We start from the raw sequence: 25,838 nt of genomic DNA on the forward strand, positions 1-25,838 counted from the left end.
TAGTTTGAACAGTACACTAAGTTTGCTCTTGCCTTCTTGTTGTCCTCCCCATGCTGGGAACACCTGCCTGAAGCTCATGAGAGGCAGCAAGTGGGTGTAAGATGAAAACTCACTGTATTTCCCCACTTACCTCTTTTCTAAGTCTGTAATGCAGCTCCTTCATGTTGGCTCCTCCACCGTGCTGTTGAAATGCCCTCCGGGGGCTTACTCAAACATCAGTCCCATAACACCTGGAGTCAGGACACTTTCCTCTCCCCACATGTCTTTTTCCTGTCATGGCAAGCAACCCCCAAAATGGGCTACTATTCACCTGGCACCCTCCTTGCACCTTCAAGACCTTCTGATCCTGGACTTCTCACAATCCACTTTGTCATCCCCTCTCTCTTCTACCTTACAAACACTGATCAAACCAAGTGTGCTTGGGCACAGGACAAGCTTCTAATCAATAAATTACTCTGTTTTACATGGTTCAAATTTGAGCTTTTATTTGTTTTTTAAATTAAAAAAATAAATTTCATTATTAAATAGTGGAATGGGTCTAAACTAATGTTTACACATTAATTCACTTGCTTTAGGGTACCACCAGAGAAATAATTAAAGCATACCACCCAGACAAAACTTTCTGTTAGAAAGCTCAACAGTGGCATAATTCAGTTAAACAGGAAAAAAAAACCCCGAAAGTCTTAATGTTTACAATGAACATTAGAAGTAAACCTCTGGTTTGAGTGACATCCAAATCTAGTTTCCATCACAAAGGTAATCATTGTATTCAGAATACTATACCACAGTGCTAATGTCATCAGCTTCATCTGGTTTCTTTTGCCTGCTTGGCAGGGATTTCAAGTACTCAAGGTGCCTCCTTGCATCCTCCTGGTTTTGCCGGACGTAATAAACCACATATGAGATCACCATGGTGAACCAGCCAAACATGGTGACCAGCATGGCATAATCAGTAGTCTTTTTAGGAAGGTTGCAGAGGTCAGCATCATTGGCAGCATTGAGGAACGGTCTCCCCGCGTGTTCATCCAGCACAGAAGTCTTGCAGATGACGTTGTTGGCCGTCTCGTGGTTGGAGGCCATGCTTCTCAACACCTGCTGCAGCGTGCAGTCACAATGCCAGGGGTTGTTTGCAATTCTGGCTCTGGCCTTTAAGTTGTTGAAAGCGTTTTTGTGCACGCTCTGAATCCGGTTGTCGGACAAATCCAGAGTCTGCAAGGTTTCTGCCACCCCTTTAAAGGCGTGCTCATCTATAAACTCAATCCCATTTTTCGATAAATTAAGGACTCTCAGTTGGTGCAAGTCCTTAAAAATTTCATTGGGGATAGATGTTATCTGATTAGAGTCCAAATAAAGTAAGACTGTTTCTGGAGGAAGATCTCTGGGTATTTCCTTGAGATTTGCATTGCTACAGCTGACGTTCAGACCTCCAGAGTGAGAACAGAGGCAGCCTTTCGGGCACATACTGGCAGAATGAAAGCACAGTATCATGAGGACAAAACTTTGTAAGAGCAGACACATGGAGAGGGAACGAGTTAACCACAGGTCTACCAAATGCATGCTGGGCTGTCAGCATAATCACACGACCATTTTTCATTCAGCCGACAGTGGTGGGAAAAGGATCGGCAAAGCTGAAACGTGACTTCATTTTCTTCAGTGTAATTAGTGGACCATCACATGGGCTTCCTCATGGTCAATACTCTTTTTAGAAGCACACCTACAGAAAGGAAGGAAAAAAAATTCCTTATACCATAAACTCCAATCTTAATTTTGTATTCATTAAAAAAAATAGAAATAAAATGAAGGTGAAGTGAAATGCAACACTGAATAAATGATCTATTGTCCTATCAGTGTACCACAGGATTTATGTAGGTAACTCCGATTAGCATTAATCTGAGTTTAGTGCACAAATCCCAAGGACATTTTTAAGAGAATAGACTACATTTATTACAAATTTCATAGGTTTGGGCTTAAATACTTATTAAAGGAGGCACTGGCTTGCTTTTGTTACAGATGTTTCTAAAACAGCTATAAATCTAAATTACATTTTCCCTTGCTAAAATAGAAGATGTATTAACAGGAGCTTAGAGATGGATCTCCAGCAACAGTGACAAGTAAGCAAGGAATTTGTGGTGGCTAATGTGAACTTATCTCAAAATAATTTACACTATTTTAAGTCCAAATCAAAGTACTTCAGCAAGGAAACATTTTTACTATACCAAGAAACAAAAAAAAAAAGTAAATCAAATGCTGCTGAAAGACACCACAAACATCCATCATTGTCTTGTTTGTCTCCCCATCCTGCCCTTCTGCTTTTGAACCCCAGATTTCCTGTAACTCCAGCATTTTGTGAGACCCATAGAAATAATGTTTTCTTGAAAAATTTCGTTTATCACAGAGAAAAAGAAAGAAATGTAACAATTGCTAAAACCTCACACACTCACCTCCAAACCAAATAGAACTCACACAAACCTATGTACAAGCCAAACAAAAACCATCTTATTCATGGCATGCAATTTGCTAAAAGAACACATGAAAAATAGGTTCTGCTTCAGCTTCTCAAGTTGGCTTAAAAATAGCAAATATCCAGAAGCTTTTCCATTTTCTCCTTTAATTGAAGTACAAATACAGAAGTCTGAAATGCTGACCTATAAGGTTTCAAAGACAACCTCATTTAGTTTTTCCCCTCTTACAGTACAATGTGAATTTTTAACCACAACAGGTCCATTTGCTTTCATGTACATGCCCTCTGTCTTTGTAGCAGCTTGGATATCTGCAGCCTTATTTGCATTCTCTTACTGCAGCTACTGCAAGTAGTAGTGTATCACCACTGCTCTTCAACTTATTTATTGATCGAGAGAGAGATTGCCCAAGAACCTAAACAGAAAGTTTACACTTGGAGTCCATAAAACTTCTACTCTTCAATTAAAAAGAAAGGAAATTCTCAGCAATGAGAAATTGTGAAGTTAAGCCTGCAAATGTGAAACCATTAAGAAGGGCTGTAAGCAGAGCACGAAAAGCTCCCATTGAGGATAGAGAGGGGCGGTAGTATCTCCACAATCAATGGAGTTCTGCAGGACCTCTGTTTACATGAAAGCCTGCTGCACTGGGTACATCCTCGCCATTTCTCTCTTTGGCTCTTTGGTCACTGCAGTGCCTGGTCTTTAGATCAGATAGAAATCTGCTACAGGAGACAAGCTCCAGAAGCTGCTTTTTTCCCAGCCTGCCCCATGAAGAATGCTTGTCCCATGGAAAAACACTTGTTTTCCTTTCCCTTCATGTTTATGTGTCTCACTGTGCTACACCAAAAGTATATGAGCAGTCAGCTCATCACCACAGAATGAGCATCATCTCATCACCTAATACTTGTACACAGTGCCTTCCTGCCAGTGATACTGCAGTCCTGCTGCAGGAATGGACCGAGGTGAAAGAGCAAAGACCTGAAGTAGTCTCAGATGCTTAATTTTGTAGAAGCATGTGACCATTAAATATCATACTTCCTTCAGTACAGGCAGAAAAACCCCTGACAACCTGGAATTACACCATGTATCCTGCCAAGTCCTCCATAATGCTGCTACGCCACCAAAGATCATATGTCAAGCACCAAAGATAATATGGATAGGACAAGGGGTAATGGGTACAAACTGGAACACAAGAGGTTCCACTTAAACTTGAGAAGAAACTTCTTCTCAGTGAGGGTGACGGAACACTGGAACAGGCTGCCCAGGGAGGTTGTGGAGTCTCCTTCCCTGGAGACATTCAAAACCCGCCTGGACACATTCCTGGGTAACATTATCTAGGTGTTCCTGCTCCGGCAGGGGGATTGGACTAGATGATCTTTTGAGGTCCCTTCCAATCTCTAGCATACTGTGATACTGTGAACATCCCACTGAAGACAAATGAAGCTTTTTTCTTTAACGTATTAATGTGCTTAGAGTAGAAGAATTAGGGTCATTACAGACTAAGCAGGAAAGTGTTTAATGAAGCAATGCCTCTTCAAAAGAGATAGCTAAGTAAATAGATAAAAGGAGAAAAACTCCCACTGTTTTGCTAGAGCAAATACAAGTTAAAACCTATAATTAAAAACCCAGTCAACAAAACTTAGCTGAGCAAGAACAAAGCTCAGCGAATTCTCAGTAATTTAACTGTAAGCAACCCAAAGGGACTGAGCATCAGTCAGGGGAAACAGAACTTTGTTTACTTCCATGATCAGAATATCTTATCCAAGGGATAGCTGAGATTCAGGTTTCACCAACAAACTTACAGCAAGGACTTTCTTGACTCACAGGTATCCCAGTGACTGCAACAAGAGAAAAGAGAACTAGGATCCTCAGATTTGCAATGCTAAAAGGAAGATTTTTGGCTTCTTGAGCAGCTAATTTTTGCTTGTAACAAAAATAAAGGTAACAAAGTTAGACTAAAGACAAGAGATATATACCAGACAGAAACATTAAGACTACAGAGAAAGGCATGGAAGATGCTTTCATATAAATATATGCCTTCATATAAATATATGAATTAGAAATCTGCAAATCAAGAAAAAAGAAGAAAAATAAGTAGTAAATAAAAGCACACAGAAACTACAGCAATATTTCAAGCACAGGTAACAGCACAGGATAAAAAGGCTTTTTGTGTACATTTCTAAAACACATATATAAACATAGAAAACCTAACATAGGATTCAAATATTGCAGGGCAATAAAACTATAGAGGGAAGGTCACACAAAAGAATTCTTCATAGTTTTGCAATTTAAACTGGTTTTCAAGCTTTCCTAGACCATTCATATACAACAGCATAGGAAAACGTACAAATCCTGAAATTATCAAGGAAAGCACATTTGCTTTTAATGCACAGTGAGATTTCTACTGAGCTTCAGGTGCCAGGTACTTGTAGATGACTGCCTTTCAAGCAAGGTGCAGAGACTGCATCTTAGCATCTGGATGCAATACCACTAAATTGTGTATTTGACTAGTAACCCCTCCTCACAAGAAATGAGTGATGTAAAGAAGCATTAGTCCTTCCCACTTCCCACCTGGAAAAAAAGGCCTCACAAATTTTCAAATGAAGTCCCAAACACTTCTGTTGAGGGGAGATCAATAATATCACCCTTTTCCTGAGGCACATTCATGGCATTTGAGCAACCACATCATGCTTCTGTTGCGTGCAAAGACTGCCTGTCACACACATCACGCTGTGAAGGATATTCAGTGATAGCAACTCCATTTCTGTATTAATAACGTACTAGAATGTCTGTTCTTGTCTTCAAAGCTGGATCCCCTGAGGAAAAAGACTGCACTCATTACCCCAGCAATGTCAAAGGGGTGACAGCTGACTAGAGATGCTCAGCACCTGTACACACAGCTTGTATTTGGCATTACATGATTAGAGAGGAATTTCTTGTTCCTGTAGTTTATGTGCTCAAACGAGCAAGCAGGAATGGAAAGAGGCAAAAGGAAGAAGCCAACAGATAACCACAGGGGGTGGCCTGTTGGTTGCATCATGATTGCGCTCAATCTGTCTGGTCTGTCACTTTTCAACCACCAGAAAAACTAATTTTAGGCACAGTACCTGGAGAAACCCTCATTGGAAAACAGATCCTAAATGACACTGCAGAGCTCCACACACCTTGGGATCACATAGTCCTCCACAAATGACACTGTTTTTTCATGAAATACCAAAGGCATCCTATGAGTAACTGCTGGCCCTCCATATTGGAGATGAACTGCACATGTCAAGGTGCCTCCTGTCCTCACATACAGCCCACAGACTCACGTATAAATCTACCAACTGCTCATATTTATATGTGCAGCTCTGTACCTTCAAACGAAACTCTCAGCTCCCCAAAAACCTTCAAGAGATCCCTAGAAAACCAGCTTGACTTTTCAAGCCAAGTTTAAGTAAGCTCCTATCCTTCAGAGTAACAACTCTGCATGCCAGCATTGGAAGTTTGATATAGCATTAGAAAAGTCCAGGAAATAAAGACTCTGCAGGGCTCTTTTTTCAGACATCCTTTAGAGCAAACTTGCACTTTGAATAAATATTAAAATTTTATAACTAAAAATGCATTAAAAGAGTACATTGTAAAAAGTTCATTATTTTGTCTGACTTCCAGAAAATTACTGAGATATTTTATAGTTTTGGAAGACCTGACATTATTACAATTTTTTTTTTTTCTCCTCTTTAAAACATTGACTATGGTGGTATGTAGCAAAGATGCTCATTGATAAATCTAGTCTCCTATTCTCTATTAAAATAGATCTTTACCATATTGACTAATTTTGTTTTGAATGAGGTTTAGCAAATTACCCACTGAAATAGAAACCACTTGTCTTTTTAATAGATTGTTTTCCTTGAACTCTTCTTCCTGTAATGCTGATCTGTTTGTTGCAGCACACATAGATCTGCCTTGCTCTCCACACTCAGAGAGACCTATATTAGAAACTTATGTATTTTCTCTTTGTACTCTTTTCCCCCTGCCCTGTTGTCATAAAATGCCATATACTAGTTTATCTCTAAAAATATTACCTTTTATGTAGTACTGACAAGACAGCCATGAGCTGGAGACTAAAGGCTTAAATACTCAGATGATTAGCCCAGCTGGAAAAAACAGTTTGCTAGAAGACTGAGGACAGGACAATTTTACCTGAACCAAAGAAAGAGATTTGCCACTACTACTTCCAAATAACTGCAGATAGCATACTTATGAAGAACCAAAACAGAGAAGATATCCATGGGAAGAACTACTTCTATACATCCTATCCTTAATCAATCTTATACTACCTTCCACTAAACTACACATTGGATTGCCCTGTGCATCTGTATGCTGTGTTTGAAAGCAGCTGAGCTTCTGGAGGCCAACAGACTGTACACACTGGGGGAAAAACCTCCATGAAATCCTGCCTGCCTCTTCCAACACCTGTGGGCTGAATCTGATCATAACTGTTTAAAAACACAAGAAGATAGATGTAAAAATGTGGAGCCTCCTTCTTCTACATGTTACTCTAAATCTGTTCAAGGATTTAGATGATGGCTCAAAAGCAACAGAGTCAAAATAACAGTAATTATAAAAAAAAAAAAAAAAAAGGTATTTTTGTTCACTGTGGATGTGTGATAAAGCTACACCATGGCAACGTTACCAAGTAAGTACTGAGCCTAAAAGTGAGGATACCTGCAAGCTGGCGATGAGTGGGAGCTGTGGGACCCAAAGGAGAACACAGCAGCTGCATCTCATCTCTGTGCTGCTTGTGTGCTACGGTACAACAAATTTCATGGGTACCAAGTGAATTCCTGCAGACAAACAACCCAGTCCTTTAAAACAACATTGCCTGTTTACTGTCAGTGGGGAATGCACTGTGGCAATCTCACTAGCTGCACAGGCAGACTCTGAGTTGGGAAATTTGATGGTGGCTCCAGGACACCGACAGGAGATGCAGTTTAGAAGATGAAACAAGAATCTGGTCTTGAGTCTTGGGACAACCTCTGTCCTTCACTCATCTCCCCCTGGCACTCCTCAAACACAGTGCTGCTGCCTGGCTGCTTCACAGCACAGTTATGTTGAAGGCAGGTAGGCAGTCAAACCAGGAAGAGCCAAGAATTGCTTGCAAGGTGCCAGGTGATGTAAATTCACAGATGAAAGTCTCTGGCAGTGGAAAATTTTCAGGATTTCAGAGCACAGCAAGATGAAATCCTACAGCAGTAAGAACAGAAATTAATAGAAGCCAACAGCAAATGAGGTGGGGAAAAGGGGTGCAAACAATCACTGATTCAATGAATAATTGAAATGTCATGATTAATCAGTGTGAGCCTGAACTCCAAGTACATAATGGATTCATTATGTGATGAAACACCAAATGTACTCAAGCTAGAATATTCTCCTCTAAGCCAGGACTCAGAATGTCAACATTTTGTTCCCCAAAATCTCCCAGTATAGACATCTTTCCACCAGCTGCTCATAGCAAACCAGTCCCAGTTGCAGAAGCAGACTGTGTAGGTAAAAGTTACAGATCCCAAGCTACGAATACCCTCTCTTAACAGTCGCGGAGTAATAAATGATAGAGAAGAGCCAAATGAACATTTTAGGCAGGCTATAATCACTTTATGATTGTGAGATCATTGAATGTATAACTCCTTATTACAGATTAACAGCTTAATTATACTGTGTGGGCAAATGAATCAGCACTTTAAGACTGATGAGTTGGGTCCACGTTAAAAAACGTATTTGACTTTTCTCCCTTTTAATGTCAAGTCAGGAATTATTTTATAACTCTCAGCTGATAAATAATTGTGTGAAGCTTAGCAGATATAATAACAGATCAAAGGCAGAAAAATATTACCAACTATCTCCTATCTTTCCTATGATGCTTTGCTCTAGGAAGTCTCCTGTGGAAGCATATTTCCTGGAATGAAATTTGATATACTTGAATGAAATTAAAGACACAGTGTCAGGGATGCTACTAGACCTCCTTCTTTCAAGCCCTAACACAGACTGGATCACTTGCTTTTTAGAAGACACTCAGTGCTGCCTTCTTTTCCCTGTTATCTCTTGCATCCTCTTCATAGGACTACAAAAGGCTCCTGTCCCTTCCCTGAGCAATATACCCTTCTGGGAAATACAAACCACATTTTATATGCATATCTATGCCATTTGAAAAAGGAAAGAAAGCATTATATATGCTCACAGTGCATATATAATGGCAACATGAAGTAAATTAAGAATTAAAGTCATAAGATAGAAATAAAATCAATATAATCTCTAGAACATCATTTATCACTATATAGGCAAGAAATTGGCTTGATAATCTATACAAGCATGAAGAAATGCTCAAGGTATGCCAATTACTGCTCAGCAAACATATCTGCAAAATGGATTTTTTTTTTACCCCTATATAAGAACATAAAAAACCGCATTACAGATGCTAAGTGGAAATGCTCCAACACAGACAAATGACTGTAAAGAGTTCTAAAAAGCCATGTAATTTGTCTCTGGATTAATTATTCGTGTGCATTACAGTCAAAAACATTTTTAGAGTTTGGAATTATAGCTACTGAGTCTCAGTGACATTTTCTGAGAAAACATCAACAACCATTCTGTTTGGCAAGAAAACCCTTTCCAGCAGCAGCTGAGTCAATCCTCCATATGATCTGTACTAGAAAATAATATACTCTGAAGGCTTAAAATAATCTGAAGTGGAAATACTTTGTATTCCTTGGGTAAGGAGACCCTGACTCAAGTCTGTTCTAAAGTCTGGTTTTCAATAAATCTGACAGAATCCAGTGGAAAGTGTTTTCAAAATAAAAGGTCAATTTCACAATATTTGCTCATCTATTTTTCTCGCATATAATAAAATAACGTGATCAAAGTGAAAAACATGTGCTTAGTTGGAGCCATATGCAGTAGCTAATGATGAGTGCTTCTTCAACATAATTCTGCTGCAGTACCCTATCAGGGAAAACACCTTCTCAATCTCAAGATAATTACATTGACCACCTCAATGATTACCAGCATAATCAGTGACAAGTCTTTCAATTTAATCTTGATAACTGCATCTGGTGAGTGCAGATGGTGTCCAACCGAAAATCCTGTTTTTATTTTGCAAACTGTAAATCTAACCCCTCCACTGGTAACAAAACCAGTGCTATCAGAAACTAACAGGCCTTTCAAGTACCACCTTGCAAAGATAAGCAAGATTCAGACCATCTATATACCTTTCTTCCACTTTTAAGAGTGCTTATTTGGTTCTGCATACTGCTGTCTTCAGGCTCATTTGAGGGTCACCCAAATGTTCCTGTAACTTAGTAGGCAGTAGGAAGAGGTAAGTTGTAATTAGGCTGGGGAAGCTGAAGCTGTGTTGATAATAAAATCAGCAAGGCAGAAATAAATGTGCAAACCTGAAGGGACCATTCAGCAAGGAACATGCTAGCAGCTCGGTAAAGTTGACAACAGTTGCACAAAGAAGACAGCAAGACATCTGCTGGCAGCAGATACCTCAGCATCCTAGGAAATGTGTTACAGACTCCAAAGAAAGACAGGGAAGGGAGGAGGAGAATGAAGCAGAGCATGACTGAAAGTTGCTCCTTCCAGCTGTTCCTCTGCCATAGTGCAGGTTCCCAGGAACTATAGTGTGCTACCGCAGATGAGACCATCCTTTGGGTTACATGACTCAAAAAGGAAACACAGATGTGAGAAGAGGCAGTGCCACAGTGGCAGCTTAGCATCCAGTTTGGGATCTAGATTACCCTGTTATCTTAAACCACAGGAAATCAGGGATGTTTCTCTCCATGCACAACTGCCCAGTGACATAAACACAGAGCAATAATGTATGATACAAGGAATCTGCAAGGAAAGAAACCAGGGCAGTAGAAGGTACTACTGGAATAAAACAATCTGATTAACACCCACAAGATGAGACCACAAAGAAAAAGAACATACTCCCAGACCAATTACTGTGTATGAAAAAATCTGAAAAGGAGAAGTGGGGGGAACCACAAGCTAAATTAGCAATAGGGGACGGCACTTCAGAATAGAGTACCTCAGCAGTTATTAGTTCAGCTCCTTGTGCTTTCAAATATCCTACCTGTACAATAATATTGTATTTTTGAGAGGTATGCAGGAATATCTGATTTAGAAAAATGCAAGAAAAATGAAATGTGTAACATTTGTATATAAAGGAAGCCAACAGAGTTTGAAATTCCCAATTAAAAGTTCTAAACTTAAAAATGAATGCTCGACATCACCAACACACAATCTTCTATTGAAGAAATTAAAATTGTGACCTACCAACACATTTCAGAAAATGGTAAAAGAGACAGCAAGTATGGAATAATTATGAGATCAATAAGCAATTAAACAACTTTAAGATGACATTCAAGTAACCTTCTGGATTGAAGTGACACACTGAGTTAATTACAAGCCATTTGGGCTTGCCAAAGAAAGTGGCTGATCAGTGATGCTGGTTTTGCTATGTCCGTGGTTATTAAACCTGCACACTGCCACTTGCATAGCTGAGCAAGCAAAGCGCACATCTACAACAACACACACATATGTACTTCCCATTTCTGCACCAAGGCTGTTAAGCAAAAGTATCATGAACCTCTACCACATCAAACCACCCACAAGTAAAACCACATCCCCACTTTAAATATTTAATCCATGAGCAACTTCAAATAACTGTAATTTCTTTCTCATCAGCTTGCCAGAGAAAGTTATCTTTTTCTGTCAATGAATGCCATAGTACTGAGCTAATAATAGAATTTATTTCTGTATTTAGATATCATTACAGCTCTAAAAGCTGAGACAGTCTGAAATAGTTAGACACAGGGCTTTTGTACTTTCATGAAACCAAGATTAGCAGGTTCCCATCAGGACTAGCGCTTAGCTCTGCTGGCTGCTACTGGCATTATAGGGCGAGGAAAACAGTAGCCCAAGTACAGCCTCTGCAGCTCTGCTTCAGCTGAGGATCTCCCAGGCAAGCAAAATCTAACAATGGAAACCTTCAGTGCCATCTTGTGCTGGTAGCACTTCCCTAATTAAGAGTTTGAGGCCAGATGGAGTCATTAGATCATCTAATCTGACCCTCTGCCTATCACATGACATGTCATTTTACCAGCAAACATCATATTGAGCCCAGTAATTTAGATCAGACTAAACCATGTCAGAACTGAGGAGACTGGGTACCCAAGGCAGTACCTTTTGTACCCACCATTCTCCCACCATCCTGTACCAGAAGGTAACAGGAGACTTCACCTGAGTCTGAATGCTCCAAGAAAGATCAATTCTGTCAACATCCACCATAATAGTTAAACTACTCTAGCAGATGTGTCTGATCCATCAGGATCTAAACACCAAGCAAGGGTGTCTGCTTTCAAAAGAAAGGGTATGGTGAAAGAAAACATTTGACTGCTCATCAGAAGCAGTTGTGTGTTAGCACTTATCTCCAAACAAGAGTTAGAAAAACCGGCTATTGTTTTAATGTGCTGGTGAGTCAGGCCCTCAGCTGCCACTAAAGGACTTTGCAAATTACATGTGTTCCACCTAGGCAACAATCAGCATGTTTTCATTTTGAAATGACTGCTCTGGAGCATGACAGGAAGATACCGAAACTCAGTTCAATAAAATCTTTATTTTTAAAGACAAGAATGCATTTGCTCTTTGTGTGTCCCCACGGAGGTTATACAGCCAAGTTGACTTTGGCAGAGATAGCTGATACAAAATGCAGGAGTTCTGAAGGGAAAAAAAAAAAAAAAGTATCTTGATTAGCTGGGCAACAATCCAATGAGCAAGACACTCAAGGCTGAAAATTCACAGCCGAAGAAGCTCAGGTAGAAATAATTTATAGCAAATTAAGTTAGGTCATGATAATGAAATTTAAAGACAAGTGGGACATGATTTATTTTACTAAGGCTTGTTCAAAACTGAAAACTAAGCAGAGCTAACAGAAGGGCTAATTTAGCTCTAGTTACAGGTGGTACTGGCACCGAGATAAACTTAACTTGACATATTTGGAATGAGGAAGAGAAGAACAGGATTTAAAAAAAATAAAAAATTAAACCATTTTTCCAAATTGCAGGAGGGAGCAGGGCAAATTCAGTCCTGCAAATCATTACTACTTATTTGCCAATTTTAAAACATCCTGGCACACGGCCCTCAGTGGACACATGGTGGAAATACCTGATTGCAAGTGTCTGGAAGGGATGGAGACCAACACCTGCACTGCAAAACCCCTGCCATCAAGAAGCAGGAGAGAGGATGGAAAACCCTAATGGGAGTAGCTCTTGGAACAAGAGTCACTAGAAAGCGGCAGCCATGGCAGGAGGGATGTTGTTATCATTGAGGGCTTTGCAAGTTACCTCAACAGGTTATCTAGTGGCAGCCCAGGGTCTGGCTTTGTTTGACAACAGATGCAGTGCTATTATGTCCTCAACTGTCCCTCCTGCCACCCACCTGCTTCTCCCTCCTCATGCTGTGAAAAAATGGCATATAATGAGAAAAAGAAAGAGCCACTTTATAATGGATAAATGCAGCACTTTGCGGGGGAAGGGAGCGGAGGGAGAGTAATGAAAAAGCATTAATATTAAAGTAATAAAGCTTGTGGCCATTTTTCAGTCTGAAACGCATGGCACCATAAAACAATACTTAAAGGCACCCACTTCTGTTCCAAACCACCTGCATGCTAAAGGACCCTGCTATTACAGCACAGAAGTTTTCTGTGCTATTATAGCACAGAAGTTGTTTACTACCAGTCTCATTTCAGTCTGATTCCAAGAGAGACATAAAGGTGAATTTTTTCACTTGGTGTGAGAGCCCAAGTAGCCTCAGGTTTTCTTTGGTATGGCAAGCCCTGCCCAGTCACCTGCAATCCCTGTCTGGTCACTAACCACTCATTTCTAACAAAATTTATGAAAGTCACATCGGAGCAAAGGGAATCTGTCCCCAGTGAGTGGCACACATACACCCTCCTAAATCAAGATAGTCTGACTTCCACAGCCACCACAGAGGATGCAAAGAGCATGTGCTGTTCTATGGCAAGCAAAGAGACTGCAAGCTGGCAAGCAGCTGGTTACCCAGGGCATGAGCCTCAACAAAGCCCTAAAAAGCTGTTATGATGAGTCACTTCACCTGCTTTCCTCTTCATTAGGAAGACACTCTTCTTCCTCAAACTTCTCCTTTCTCTTTCCACCAAAAAAAACTGTTATCTTGCAAATAATAACTCTAAAATTCTTCAGAGTTGCAACACTGAAATGTACTTTGGCACCTGTAAACACCTCTGCAGACAGGGAGAAGTAGCCAAATCAACCATCAGCCCTGGACCTGTCTTACAACTTCAACTACAATATTAACCCACAAACCTATCATTTCCTATTACGAAGTTACTTTCATGGTTGCATAAACAACTTTATTAAGAATGAGTGATCTCATTTAATCATTGATTAAAATAATTGATTAAAATAACTGATTTTAACAGCTGCCTTAATATGGCAATCATTTATTTATAACAAAAGAAATACTACCTTCTCTTAGAATCAATGTTAGTAGTCAGATGAGAGAAAATATCTTCTATTTATAACCGGCTAATAATTATTTTAAAATTATTAAAGTATTCCCCAGGTAAAATTGTACAGCTTACCTTTACTCATCAAAGTAAGATATGGCTGAAATCTTGATGGCAGATGAAGAGAAATAAATAAAGGAAATTATTTTACGTCCTTCTCTTTACAGTGCCATTCTTTCAGTTAAGTCATTTCTTATTTCTGCTGTGGTTTTCATAGCATTTGCATCAAAGGTGTTATTGACACTTGAATGGATTTTTTAATATTATTGGAACATGTTTTCTTCCTGCATTTTATGAAAATTTTATAAATAATTATATAAAATGTGACTTTTAAAAAATTAAAAACTTTCAAACCCCAAGACAAAAAAACATTATACAATGTATAAAACTATAATATGAACATTTTTAGTTGAAATACAAAATTTATATAGCACTAGCATTTTTCAGTCTTACTGAAAAGATGGTATTTTTTCTTCAATCAGTTCAGCTTTCAGTGGAGCTTTCAGTCAGCTCTCCTCAAAATGAAGAGAAGGTTCTTCAGTGTACTAATGGATACAGCCTCTTACAGACTGGTGAACAGGATGCTGCTTGTCTGGGCTTGCACTAAAGATCTTAGTAATGATGTGGAGCAGAAGCTCAGATGGTTGGACAGAACCTTGGGTGACATGGTTTAGTGGGAGGTGTCCCTGCCCGTGGCAGGGGGGCTGGAACTCTTAAGGTCCTTTCCAACCCTAACTATTCTATGATTCTATGGATTCAATAAGATCATACAAAGAGTCTGTAAGACTAGACACCTAATATGAGGTAAGTTATGATATGTTATTATAACATACCTATGGACAAGACACACACTTTGCAACCCTGACTTAACAAGAAGCATTAACAACAAGATCATAGAATCATAGAATGTTTAGGGTTGGAAAGGACCTTAAGATTATCCAGTTCCAAGATCCAACAGTTCCATGTCCTTTTTATGTTGAGGACACCAGAACTGCACACAATACTCCAAGTGAGGTCTCACGAGAGCAGAGTAGAGGGGCAGGATCACCTCCTTCAACCTGCTGGTCATGCTCCTTTTGATGCAGCCCAGGATACGGTTGGCTTTCTGGGCTGCAAGCGCACACTGAAGCCGGCTCATGTACATTTTCTCATCCACCAACACCCCCAAGTCCTTCTCCGCAGGGCTGCTCTGAATCTTCTCTGCCCAACCTGTAGCTGTGCCTGGGATTGCTCCGACCCAGGTGTAGGACCTTGCACTTGGCATGCTTAAACTTCATCAGGTTGGCATCAGCCCACCTCACAAGCGTGTCAAGGTCCCTCTGGATGGCATTCCTTCCCTCCAGGGTATCAACCGAACCACACAGCTTGGTGTCATCGGCAAAGTTGCTGAGGGCGCACTCAATCCCACTGTCCATGTCAGCGACAAAGATGTTGAACAAGACCGGTCCCAACACCGATGCCTGAGGGTCACCACTCATTACTGGTCTCCATGTGGACATTGAGCCATTGACCACAACTCTCTGCATGTGGAACAGAAGATACGCTGAGGAAAAAAACAACCTTTTTTGTGCAACAGTGCCAGTAGAAGGCAGCCCAAAAGACGGCACAGCTACCCTGGGAATAATTACTGCAATGTCTGCAGTCTCCCTGTAGTTTTGAGACAGTGCCACAGTTCCCACCTGGCGCCTTTCTTGCTTGCATGCAGGAAGAGGAGTGACCCTGGCAGATCCCCATGTGATGCTAAGCTGTGTCCTTGCTGCTGAGCAATCCCAAGAGCTGGTGGCTGTTTAAGGAACCCTAAGAAACTGAAAGGCTTTTTAAAAGTTATTATTAACATAAAGCATGCAGAGCCATGCTGGAAGAGTAGATGATTGCTGCCAAAGATGGGGGGCTCCTCAGCTTGGACATCACTCAGTGGGGATGCCCAATTTCTCTTTGGAGGGCAGGACTGACTAACTGGTGGCACATGCTCAGCAGGAAAGGAATAATCTGTGCTTTGCAGCCCTCTGAGCATTGGGATTCCCAAGCTGCTGCTGGGCTTGGAGCTTTGAAGAAGCCAGGAGCCAGGGCTGTACCCTGAAAAGCAGCAACTTCCAGTATCTTTTCAGCTCAGGAGCTGTCAGGTTCCTGCTGAGCTGGAAACAGCATCTTCATCTTTTTTTCTTACCTCCTTTTCTCCATTTGACAGCTGCATAGAAACGTTTGTAGATTTGGACTGTTACATCTACACAAGCTGAAAACAACCTTGCTCAGGTACAGACAACAGCTCTCGGTGGCAGTGTGAATGCGACTGCAGACTAATACACCTTGTTGTTCTGACACACGAAAAACATCTCAGAAATCCCTGTGCCGCCTGTACTCACTCCTGTTACACATCTTTGCACATCCAGAGCTCAGCCAGGCCAACACAACAGAGAAGCACAGAGAAAAAACTCTCACTTTTGGTAGATTCATACTCTGCTATGCACTAGAATTTTTCTTCAATGTAATCATGGAAAGACATTAATAGTTTATCTTTAAATACAGGTCAATCAACAGACTTTAAATGTAGTTCATGTATTTAACACACACATTCTGCAAAGAAATGGTTTGCATTTAAAGCACACTCAGTCTGTCTCTGAGGGGATAGAGGGACAGACTACTACCAGAAAAAAGGCAGTCAGTTTAGGTGTTTCTTCCTTCAATATTCTATTCTCAGAAATCCCAGGCCCCTGCAACCAGTGAGAAGTTCTGGAGAAATGGAAACTTGTCATCAGCAGAGGAGGGTACAGTTAAGGGACATTCAAACAAACTGGACATACACAAACCCATAGGTCTTGAGGGGGATGCATCCACAGGTGCTGAGGGAACTGGCTGATGGAACAGGAGGCTACTCTTAACTGTCTTGGAAAGGTCATGGGAATCAGAGATTGTTCTTGAGGACTTCAAGAAAGCAAAAGTCCTATTTTCAAGAAGGAGGAACCAGTAAACTACAGACAGGTCAGCCTCACCTCCAACCCTGGGGAGGGGATAAGCAAATAAATCTAGGAACAATTTCCCTAACATATGGAGTAAAATAAGGTGATTGGAAGTAGTCAGCATGGATTTATGAAGGCAGAAATCACATCTGACCAACCTGACAGCTTTCTGCAATGAGATGCCTGGCTCATGTCATTTAGATGAAAGTGCATGTTATTTATCTTGACTTCAGCAAAGCTTTTGATGCTGTCTCCTATAACACCCTCACTGACAGACCAAAGAAGTACAGACTAAATAAATGGTGAGGTGGACAGAGAATTGGCTGAACTGCTCAGCTCAAAAGGCTGTGGACAGTAGCATGAAGGCCAGCCGGAGGCCAGTCACTAGTAGAATACCCCCAGGGGTCTATACTGGGGCCAATTTAACATTTTCATGAATGACCTGCACAATGGTACAGAGAATTCAGCAAGCTGGCTGATGATATGAAACTGGGAGGTGCAGCTGCTACACCAGATAGGTATGCTGCCATCCAGAGGAACCTGCACAGGCTGGAGAAATGGGCTGACAGGAACCTCATGGAGTTCAACAGAGGGGAATTCCAAGTCCTGCACCGGGGGATGAATAACTCTATGTACCAGTACATGTGTGAACCAATTTGAAAGGAGCCTTGTAGAGAAGGACTGAAGGGTCCTGGCAGCCACCAAGATGAACATAAGCCATAAACATTCCCTTGCAGCAAGGGCAGATACAGCATCACATCCCGCATTAGGAACAGCATCAGACAGCTGGACAGAGCCCTGAGAAACCTGTTCCATGTGACTCTGCTTTAAGCAAGGGATTGGACTAAGTAATCTCCTAAGAGACTTGACTGGAGTAAGAGCTGCCTTCCAGCCTCACATTCTGCAATTACTTCCAAATAGATTAAAGAAAACATCTGAAAGAACTACAATTCAAGGAAAAAAAAATACTTGAAAGCAGTATAAATGAAGACAGAGATAATGCCAGACCTTGCATCACAGCATTTAAGTCCTACTGAAGCACATTTTAATTTCCTGTTTATATTACACATGGTTGTACAATCTTGTTGTCTGTAAAGAAGAGATGCATTTCATGGGGTGCTTACTTGCAACAGGGAGTTATAAACACATACCCCCAAACCCAAAATTTGGCTGCAGATGTTTTCTATCACTTAGAATAAGGTTTATGGAACATCTTACCACTGAGTACAGTTTCCTTTACGACTAGGTGGGTAAAAAGTGCAATTACAGATGTTATATTTTTAAAATGTTAATTGTAAGGCACATAGCGTAAAACTTTAATTAAAATTATGCTGGTTTCCACAACAACAGCGCTTCCTGAGAAATGGCTATATTAGCAAACAAACATTGAAGACACCCAATTATTGCATTGCTCTGTGCATTACACTCTAACTCATCATAGTGCTGCTCTTTTTTAAATCATACCATCATCTAAAAGCAATGGACCAAAACTGCAAATATTTTTTCATTTATGTAACTGTACTGAAGTAAAAAAATTGAATTACTGAATTGACAGCATGGTAATATCTCCAATAAATACACATAAATTTATTTGGAAACTCTTGAAATTAGAATATTTTTAAATTACAGCAAGCCACACATGGCCAAACTTCTGGTAAATAAATTCTACATCCCTAATGAACCAATTCGGTGATTGACTGATTTCAATACATTAGACACTGACTTGGGTGCCTACTTTCACACAAGTTGTTTTAAGAACACATTGCCCTTAAAGAAAAAAAAAAAAAGACAAGGAAGAAGAAGTTTAAGGGTTTTTTTTTTTTAATGCTTTTGGGCACTAAAATGCCACACAAGCTGCCCAGAAAACAAGGGTAAATTTTCATTCTGTTTTCTGCACTCAAATTACAGAACAAAATCCTATAAAATGTAGCTAGAAGGCTTAAAAACAAAATGAAAAAAAAAACCCAAAGCAAAACAAACTCACTGAATTTGTCCCCATATAAGTATCTTGTAAACTTTCCCAATGATTTCAGGAAAAGCTGAACTGAGCCACGGTAGAACAAGCTTTCCAAAATTCCAACTTGTGTTATTAATTTGAGAAGTCAGTAAATGGACTCTAATAGGAAAAATATTTTTCCATCCATCATTTACCATCCTGCTTAGAAAATCTGATGCCAACTCACATGTAGAGTTCTACAGGAACAAGCCACAAAGGTTTTTCTTGAAGCCTCCCACTGAAGCCTTAAAAGAAAAACAGGCCTTTATCCTGCTGGTTCCCAGCTTGCCAAACCAAGAGCACCCACCTCTGCTTGGTACCTTGTGATTGCATTCACTCGGGGATTCTCTGTGGCTTTCTGCTGCTATTTTTCAGCACAGCCAGCACAATTGTTTTTATCTCCTGGTATTAGTCAAACTTCCTATCAGGCTATTTGCTTAACCTAGCAATCTCTGTGACTCCCAAGAGGTCAGACTGAAGCAAAGTTCAAGTGCTGCAAGTTGCTGGAAAAGCAAGACATACCACTTCTGCTCCATACTTGTATAGGTCCAGATAATCTGCAGGTGAAAAGGGGAGTGCTAGTGCTGACCAGATTTCTTCCAAAGCCACAGAGTTACTCAGCTGTGGAGATGACCTCCACATGCAAGCAAAGGCGTCATTGGATCATGTAGTTCATGCCCCAAAAGAAAAGCACTATCTCAATTTTCAAGTTCACAGTAACAAAAAGAACTCCTTTAAAATTCAAGGACTGACAGCACTGGTAGCAAACAAATTCCTTTCGAATGCCCTGAACAATTTGGTTTTATATTTTAAAGCAACAAGTCCAATTTCTACTCCTGTTTTATGCTGAAGAGAAGCTCCCCTAGGCATTAAAGCCTAAAAAAAGTCAGCCCACCACATAATTGCCCACAGTCCTTGCCTCTGAGTTATGACAACCACTGCTTACTCACTGCTCCTTACAGCACTGCTCATGGTGGAAAGGTCTGATGGTAAGGAAGCAATTAAATCTCTATGGGTTTTTTAGTTCTTTCTGGTCATAAGGCTAGACTGTTTCAAAAGTCACTGTTTGTATACTTCCCCCTTGGGTTTCACAACTTTCTCTTAATGTCTTTCATCCTTCTCCACAAAAATGTCCATTCTTTTCTGGTTAGACTTATTAGTTTGACCATTGGGATTAAACCAATTTAAAAAGCTATTTCCGAGAAAAGTTGTCAATGCTTCTACGTGTTAACCTGTTTCTCTGTTAATTTAACTCATGGTATCTTCATTTTGGTTAATCTGACAGATGACGATTAAAAAAAAGAGATCTACACAAAAATTAATGCCTAAAAGAACCCAGAGTACCTATGTAAAGAAGCCAATAATGAGTTACTTTGATCTTTCAGTGCCATCTGAAACCATTTTTTCAAGTAGCATTTTTTAATTCATAGGTCTATGCATAAAAAAATTAAAATGTCCAGATAACTCGTAAAAATACTACTTAATATGGTGTATTCATGCATGACTACCTAAAGTAAGCAAGATTCAACACTACGGTAAAGAGAAGAAATGAAGTGTAAAAATACCAAATGGAAGTCACACTCAGTTAAGTAAATATTTTGCTACACTGATGGAAGCCAAGTCTGTGGTTTGTTTTTTTTTCTTCAAAGCCTTGCTTTAGTCATTGTTTGTAAACTACCATTTTGATCTGCTTCATAAGAAATGGCACATAAAGTTTGTGCTCCTATAACTATCAATGAAATGCACTTTGTTTTTTTGAAGTGGCTTGTAAAAAAACATTTTAGCTCCATCAAAAGGTAAGGAATACAGTCAGCCGATCTCTTTGTGCGTGTGCTATGAGGATACTCATCCTCGGTAGAAACAAATTTCCCTAGCTTTAGTCAGCAGCTGTAATGGCATGTGGTAAAACTATGATATGCACCAAAAATTTAGAGGCTTGTTAATAAGAAGCAAGATACAACAGAATATGCTCTCTGAAAACTACCCAGATTTCCCAAACAGCATTCGGATAGCTTCCCTTTTTGAAAGGGGACTTGATCCTTCACGTTCAATCTGTGCACACCATTTTCTCCTTCCTGCCTAAATTCTAAACATTTTTCTTACATTTACTTCTTCTGAGATTCAGTAGTGACAGTTTCTTCCTTACACTCCTACATATATTTTGCACAAGCTGTTAAACAGAATTAGTCCACACTCCTCTTTCGTATCAGTCACCATTGGCCAAAAAACCTTCTGCAGAATCTGGTACACAAGAATGTAATTGACTTCACGGTTTCAAAAGCTCAACAGCCAGACTATTAAAAAAAAAAACGAGAAGGGAAATATTTATAAGCAATACTTGACTATACAGTTGGATGGAAGGTTGTTTTGTAGGAACCTAATAAACCGGCCTTAGAGAAATCCCAGTGCTCACCCTCCCCACCCAGCTTCTATCTTGTGCAAACACAGCTTGGTAGCAGGGCTGAAGAACAGTTCTGGGGACTGTGGTCATGCAGACTCCCCAGATGGCCGCAAGAAATGTTTTTTAGGTGAAGACGGGTCCCAGGTGGCTAACAGAGAAGGGGTATGAACACAGCATTTAGAAGACAGGTTGAGCATGCCCAGTGTAAAGTCTTTATGCCGTTTTAACTACCATGAGGGCATGACTTACAAGCAGATAACAAAAATACTGCCTGGTATCACTTGGCTGTTGCATTCTTCACATTACAATAATCCAGCTTAGTTCAAAAAGATGCCATCAGCAAGAGCACTGGCTGAGACCTTTACTTAAATAAGGAAAGAGATTATCTATTTACCCTGAGCATAAAGGTATTCTTCAAATTCCATGACAAGTCTTTATTACAAATTCCCCCATACCATTCAAAGCCAGCAGATAAAAACTTGGAAACTGTACAAGTTAGAATTACCTAGAAAATTAAACTTTGTAGTCTTCACAGACCCACCAAAGCAGAAATCCTAACATAAGCAAATTCCCTACCCTGCAAAAAAAAAAAGGCTAAATTATACCCTGATAATTCTTTCAGTTGCAGTTCACTAATATACCTTTTAGTAATGAACAGGAATAACCAGTTTTATAGTAGCAATCTAAATTCAATGTCTTATTTTTAAAAAACTAAATAAAAATACCAGAAGAAATACCAAGAAGAAAAAGTGACACTGGAAACCTGACAGATGAAATAGTTCAAGTCTGAATATCCTTCCTTCACCATGTGTTAAAACCACATGGCACGCAAAGAAAAATCAGCATGTGCAGTATCTGAAACGCATGTCACAGAACAGAAGAAACCAGGGGATAATAAAGAACTAAGTTATTAGGCAAGCACTGATTTCTGCATATGTTTAAATCTGGAGGCACACTACCCTTCCTGCACAGCTTTCTGCCAAACACAGGATCCACGGGGAAAATGGCTTAATCCCCAGCAATGACACAGTGTGAGGATCCTATTCATCCATGCTGAGGGGATACTTCCAGGAATAGAGAGCTAGTCACCATGTCTCCCTCCACCACCCATCTTTTCATCTTCTGCATATCCTGCTCTGTAGAGACAAGCATTCACACCTACTGGATGCTGCTAAGTCATATAGGGACATGGTATGCAGAAAACTGCTCCTCTACAGAAAAACCTCCTGTAAATGTAGTGGACAGCCCACTAGGAGTTCTTTCTTTGTATGGATTTCTACAGGATGTGAGATGAATGTCTCTGGTGGTGGTGGTGGTTGTTTTGCTACACCCTGCTCCTGAGTGGAAGCATCAACTCTGCTTCTGAACACCCTGACTTCATTCATGAGTGCTAGAAAGGAGCAGAGAGCATCTTCTTACATCCTTTGCATACACAGTGAGGCCCAACAAAGGCACAATAAAACAGATAAATTATTCTTTAAAAATTGGCGTAGTTACAGCAAACCTTTTTTAGATGTTTGTGGTTTCTTTTTTCTTTTTTTCATAAACCAAGTGTGTCTGTGGAATTTTGATTTACCCTGAATGCTGTAAACATTTCTCGTTAGCTTGCTTCCAAAGCTCATCTGAGTATGGGAATAGATCCCATGCAGCTCTCCGGTGAAGCAAAGGAATGAGTCATCAGTCTGCAATCTGAACAACAGATGGAATCATATATTCAGACCAAGGTAAACACAGCAATAAATGAAACACCAGTCTCAAAATTACACCTCTGGAGAAAGCAGTCTAGGATGGCAACTCATAAATATACCTACCTAGCCTGGCATTAGAAAGCATATAGGGAATGCAGTGGGCCACCTGAGAGAAAAACTCTTGAATTCAATGGGGGGAAAGAATCTTCCTGAAAAAAATGTTTGAAACAGCTGAAGGAATTCATACACCTCTGTAACTAACTTGTTCAAGTCTTGTGTCCTATGTTCTTACAGGTTTGGCACAAATACTATGGATTAGGAAAATGTCTTTAAATAAACAAAGTAATTTTAATTAATTTATAGTGAACTTGATTAGTTTTATCCCTGCTAAGTTTAGTATAATTTTCCTCACAGAGGGAATAAACTCCACAATAGAGCCAGTGCTTTCTCATTTTGTATTCAAGCAGTTTCTTCTTTGACTCAACAAAGCTAGCAGTCTCTTCCCACCAGCCACACTGACAAAAAAAGGCTCAAATTCTGTTTGCAGTTTTGCTGGTCTAAATGCAAATAATTTAGGTAATAAGTTTAGATTTCTACCAAAGCAACCGAAAGCAAAACATATCCCCAGAGCTCTACAGCCTGATTAGTGATGATGAACTGAGATAGCGCAGCCCCAGCTGCTCAGTGTTACACAAAGAAAGAGGAAGGCAGGTTCAGAGAAAGCTGCGCATATTGGTTTCACTCCTATTCACAATTTACCCCTACTATTTCACTCACCCACTCTCTCTTCACCAAAGCATGAAATGCCAGTTGCTTAGATTTAAGCTGTTAAATATTCAGCTACTGCCATCACAAATTACTAAACAAATTAGCAAAACACGACCATTCCACACACAGACTCCCAAACACCATGCTAGCCCCATGTATTTTCAGATGTTTCACTCTCCTCCCAAACTATTCTGCCCTGCCACCACCCAACCAGATATAGGACCTGCACTGAGCTGCAAACACAGATCCTGCTAATTCCCTGCCCCAGGCCATCAACCCTTCACTGAGGACTGCTGTGGTGCAGTACACATCAGGGGTACTTTTCTCCCAAACCTTCACCTATACTATATATCACCAAGCTGCATCCAAAAAATTATCCCTGGAGTTACTGCACACTACAGAGGTCATTCTCATCGGAATACTGTCCACACCACTGCACAGTTGCCTGAGCTGGCTTAGCCCTCAGTGCAAGATAGAGAAGAGAGCACGAAGAAGAAATAGGGCCTCCAACTCAGCTCTTCAAGAAACTTCCCTAACAGACAAATCTGCTGGCTCAGATGGAAGACTTACACTCAAGTCTATGTGGCCAGATGGGTTCCACCCAAGAGTGCTGAAAGAGCTGGCAGGGGAGCTCGCCAAGGCATTCCATCATTTACCAGCAGTCCTGGTCTAGTGGGCAGGTCCCAGAGGACTGGAGGTTAGCCAACATGAAGTCTCTCTAGAAAAAGGACAGGACGAAAAACCCTGGAAACTACAGGCCTCTCAGCCTCACCCCAGTGAAAGTCATGGAGCAGATTATCCTAAGTGAGATCATAAAGAACATGCAGGAAAAGAGAGCAATCAGGCCCAGTCAGCATGGGTTCATGAAGGGCAGGTCCTGCTTGACCAACCTGGTCTCCTGGTCAACCCAATGCAGTGCTCCAGGCTTGAGGAAGAGTGGCTGGAAAGCTGCTCAGTGGAAAAGGACTTAGGGGTGCTGACTGATGGAAATGAACATGAGCACCTTGTGCCCAGGCAGCCAAGAAGGCCAACAGCTTCCTGGCTTGTATCAGCAATAGTGTGGCCAGCAGGACCAGGGCAGTGATCATTCCTCTGTACTGAGCGCTGGTGAGGTTGCACCTCAAATCCTGTGCTCAGTTCTGGGCCCCTCACTACAAGAGAGACACTGAGGTGCTGGAGCAGGCCCAGAGAAGGGCAACAGAGCTCGTGAAGGGCCTGGAGCACAAGTGTGATGAGGAACGGCTTAGGGAACTGTGGGGGTTAGTCTGGAGAAGGCTGAGGTGGGACCTTATTGCTCTCTAAGCTACCTGAAAGGAGGTTGTAGCGAGGTGGGGGTCAGTCTCTCCTCCCAAGTAACAAACGATAGGACAAGAGGTAACAGCCTCAAGCTATGCCAGAGGAGGTTTAGACTGGGTATTCGGGAAACTTTCTTCAATTGAAAGGGTGCTCAGGCATTGGAACAGGCTGCCCAGGCCAGTGGTGGAATCACCATCCCTGGAAGTATTCAAAAACTGTGCAGATGCAGCCCTCAGAGACATGGATTTGTGGTGGAATTGGCTGTCCTGGGGTCATGGTTGAACTTGATCATCTTAAAGGTCTTTTCCAACCCAGCTGATTCTGTGATTCACAAGTTTAATTTCGGTGGTCTCTTCCTACTAACACTTTATTTTAGCTCAGACATACTGCAACACACTGTGCACTGACTGCACCAGTCTGGGCAGGGTGAACACGCTCAATGCCTACGGCTGAGAAAAGCAAGGACCTCATCAAGAAAAATAATACCAAATATATATTAAGAGGACAAGTTGTCAAAATGTACAGAACAACATGCCATTTTAAGGACTTCCAACATATACCAGATGTCCCAAAAAGGGAATACTACTAAATTTTTGCACTGATACCTCCAAAACTATGCTTAATAGAAAGATAATTTTGGATACTATAAAGCTTACTTCCCTTCTTCTCTAATTTAGACCTGCTTC

At 40.7% G+C, this 25,838-nt stretch overlaps 1 protein-coding gene across 6 annotated transcripts in view; it reads right to left on the reverse strand.

The window, feature by feature from the left end:
- Positions 1-458: 458 nt before the first annotated feature.
- The window catches only part of LRRC3B (leucine rich repeat containing 3B), a 41,865-nt gene continuing 16,485 nt past the window's right edge, over positions 459-25,838 (reverse strand). For all 6 annotated transcript variants that reach the window (XM_057424878.1, XM_057424879.1, XM_057424883.1 and 3 more), the window contains exon 2: positions 459-1,714. In XM_057424878.1, the coding sequence (XP_057280861.1) occupies positions 778-1,557 (780 nt within the window). In that variant the 5' untranslated portion in view covers positions 1,558-1,714 and the 3' untranslated portion in view covers positions 459-777. The remainder of the gene's footprint in view (positions 1,715-25,838) is intronic.

This window comes from Pezoporus wallicus, unplaced genomic scaffold (genome assembly GCF_028554395.1).
Source record: "Pezoporus wallicus isolate ANWC-B61680 ecotype Strahan unplaced genomic scaffold, APGP_CSIRO_Pwel_v1 contig_3181, whole genome shotgun sequence".
Classification (NCBI taxonomy): domain Eukaryota; kingdom Metazoa; phylum Chordata; class Aves; order Psittaciformes; family Psittacidae; genus Pezoporus; species Pezoporus wallicus.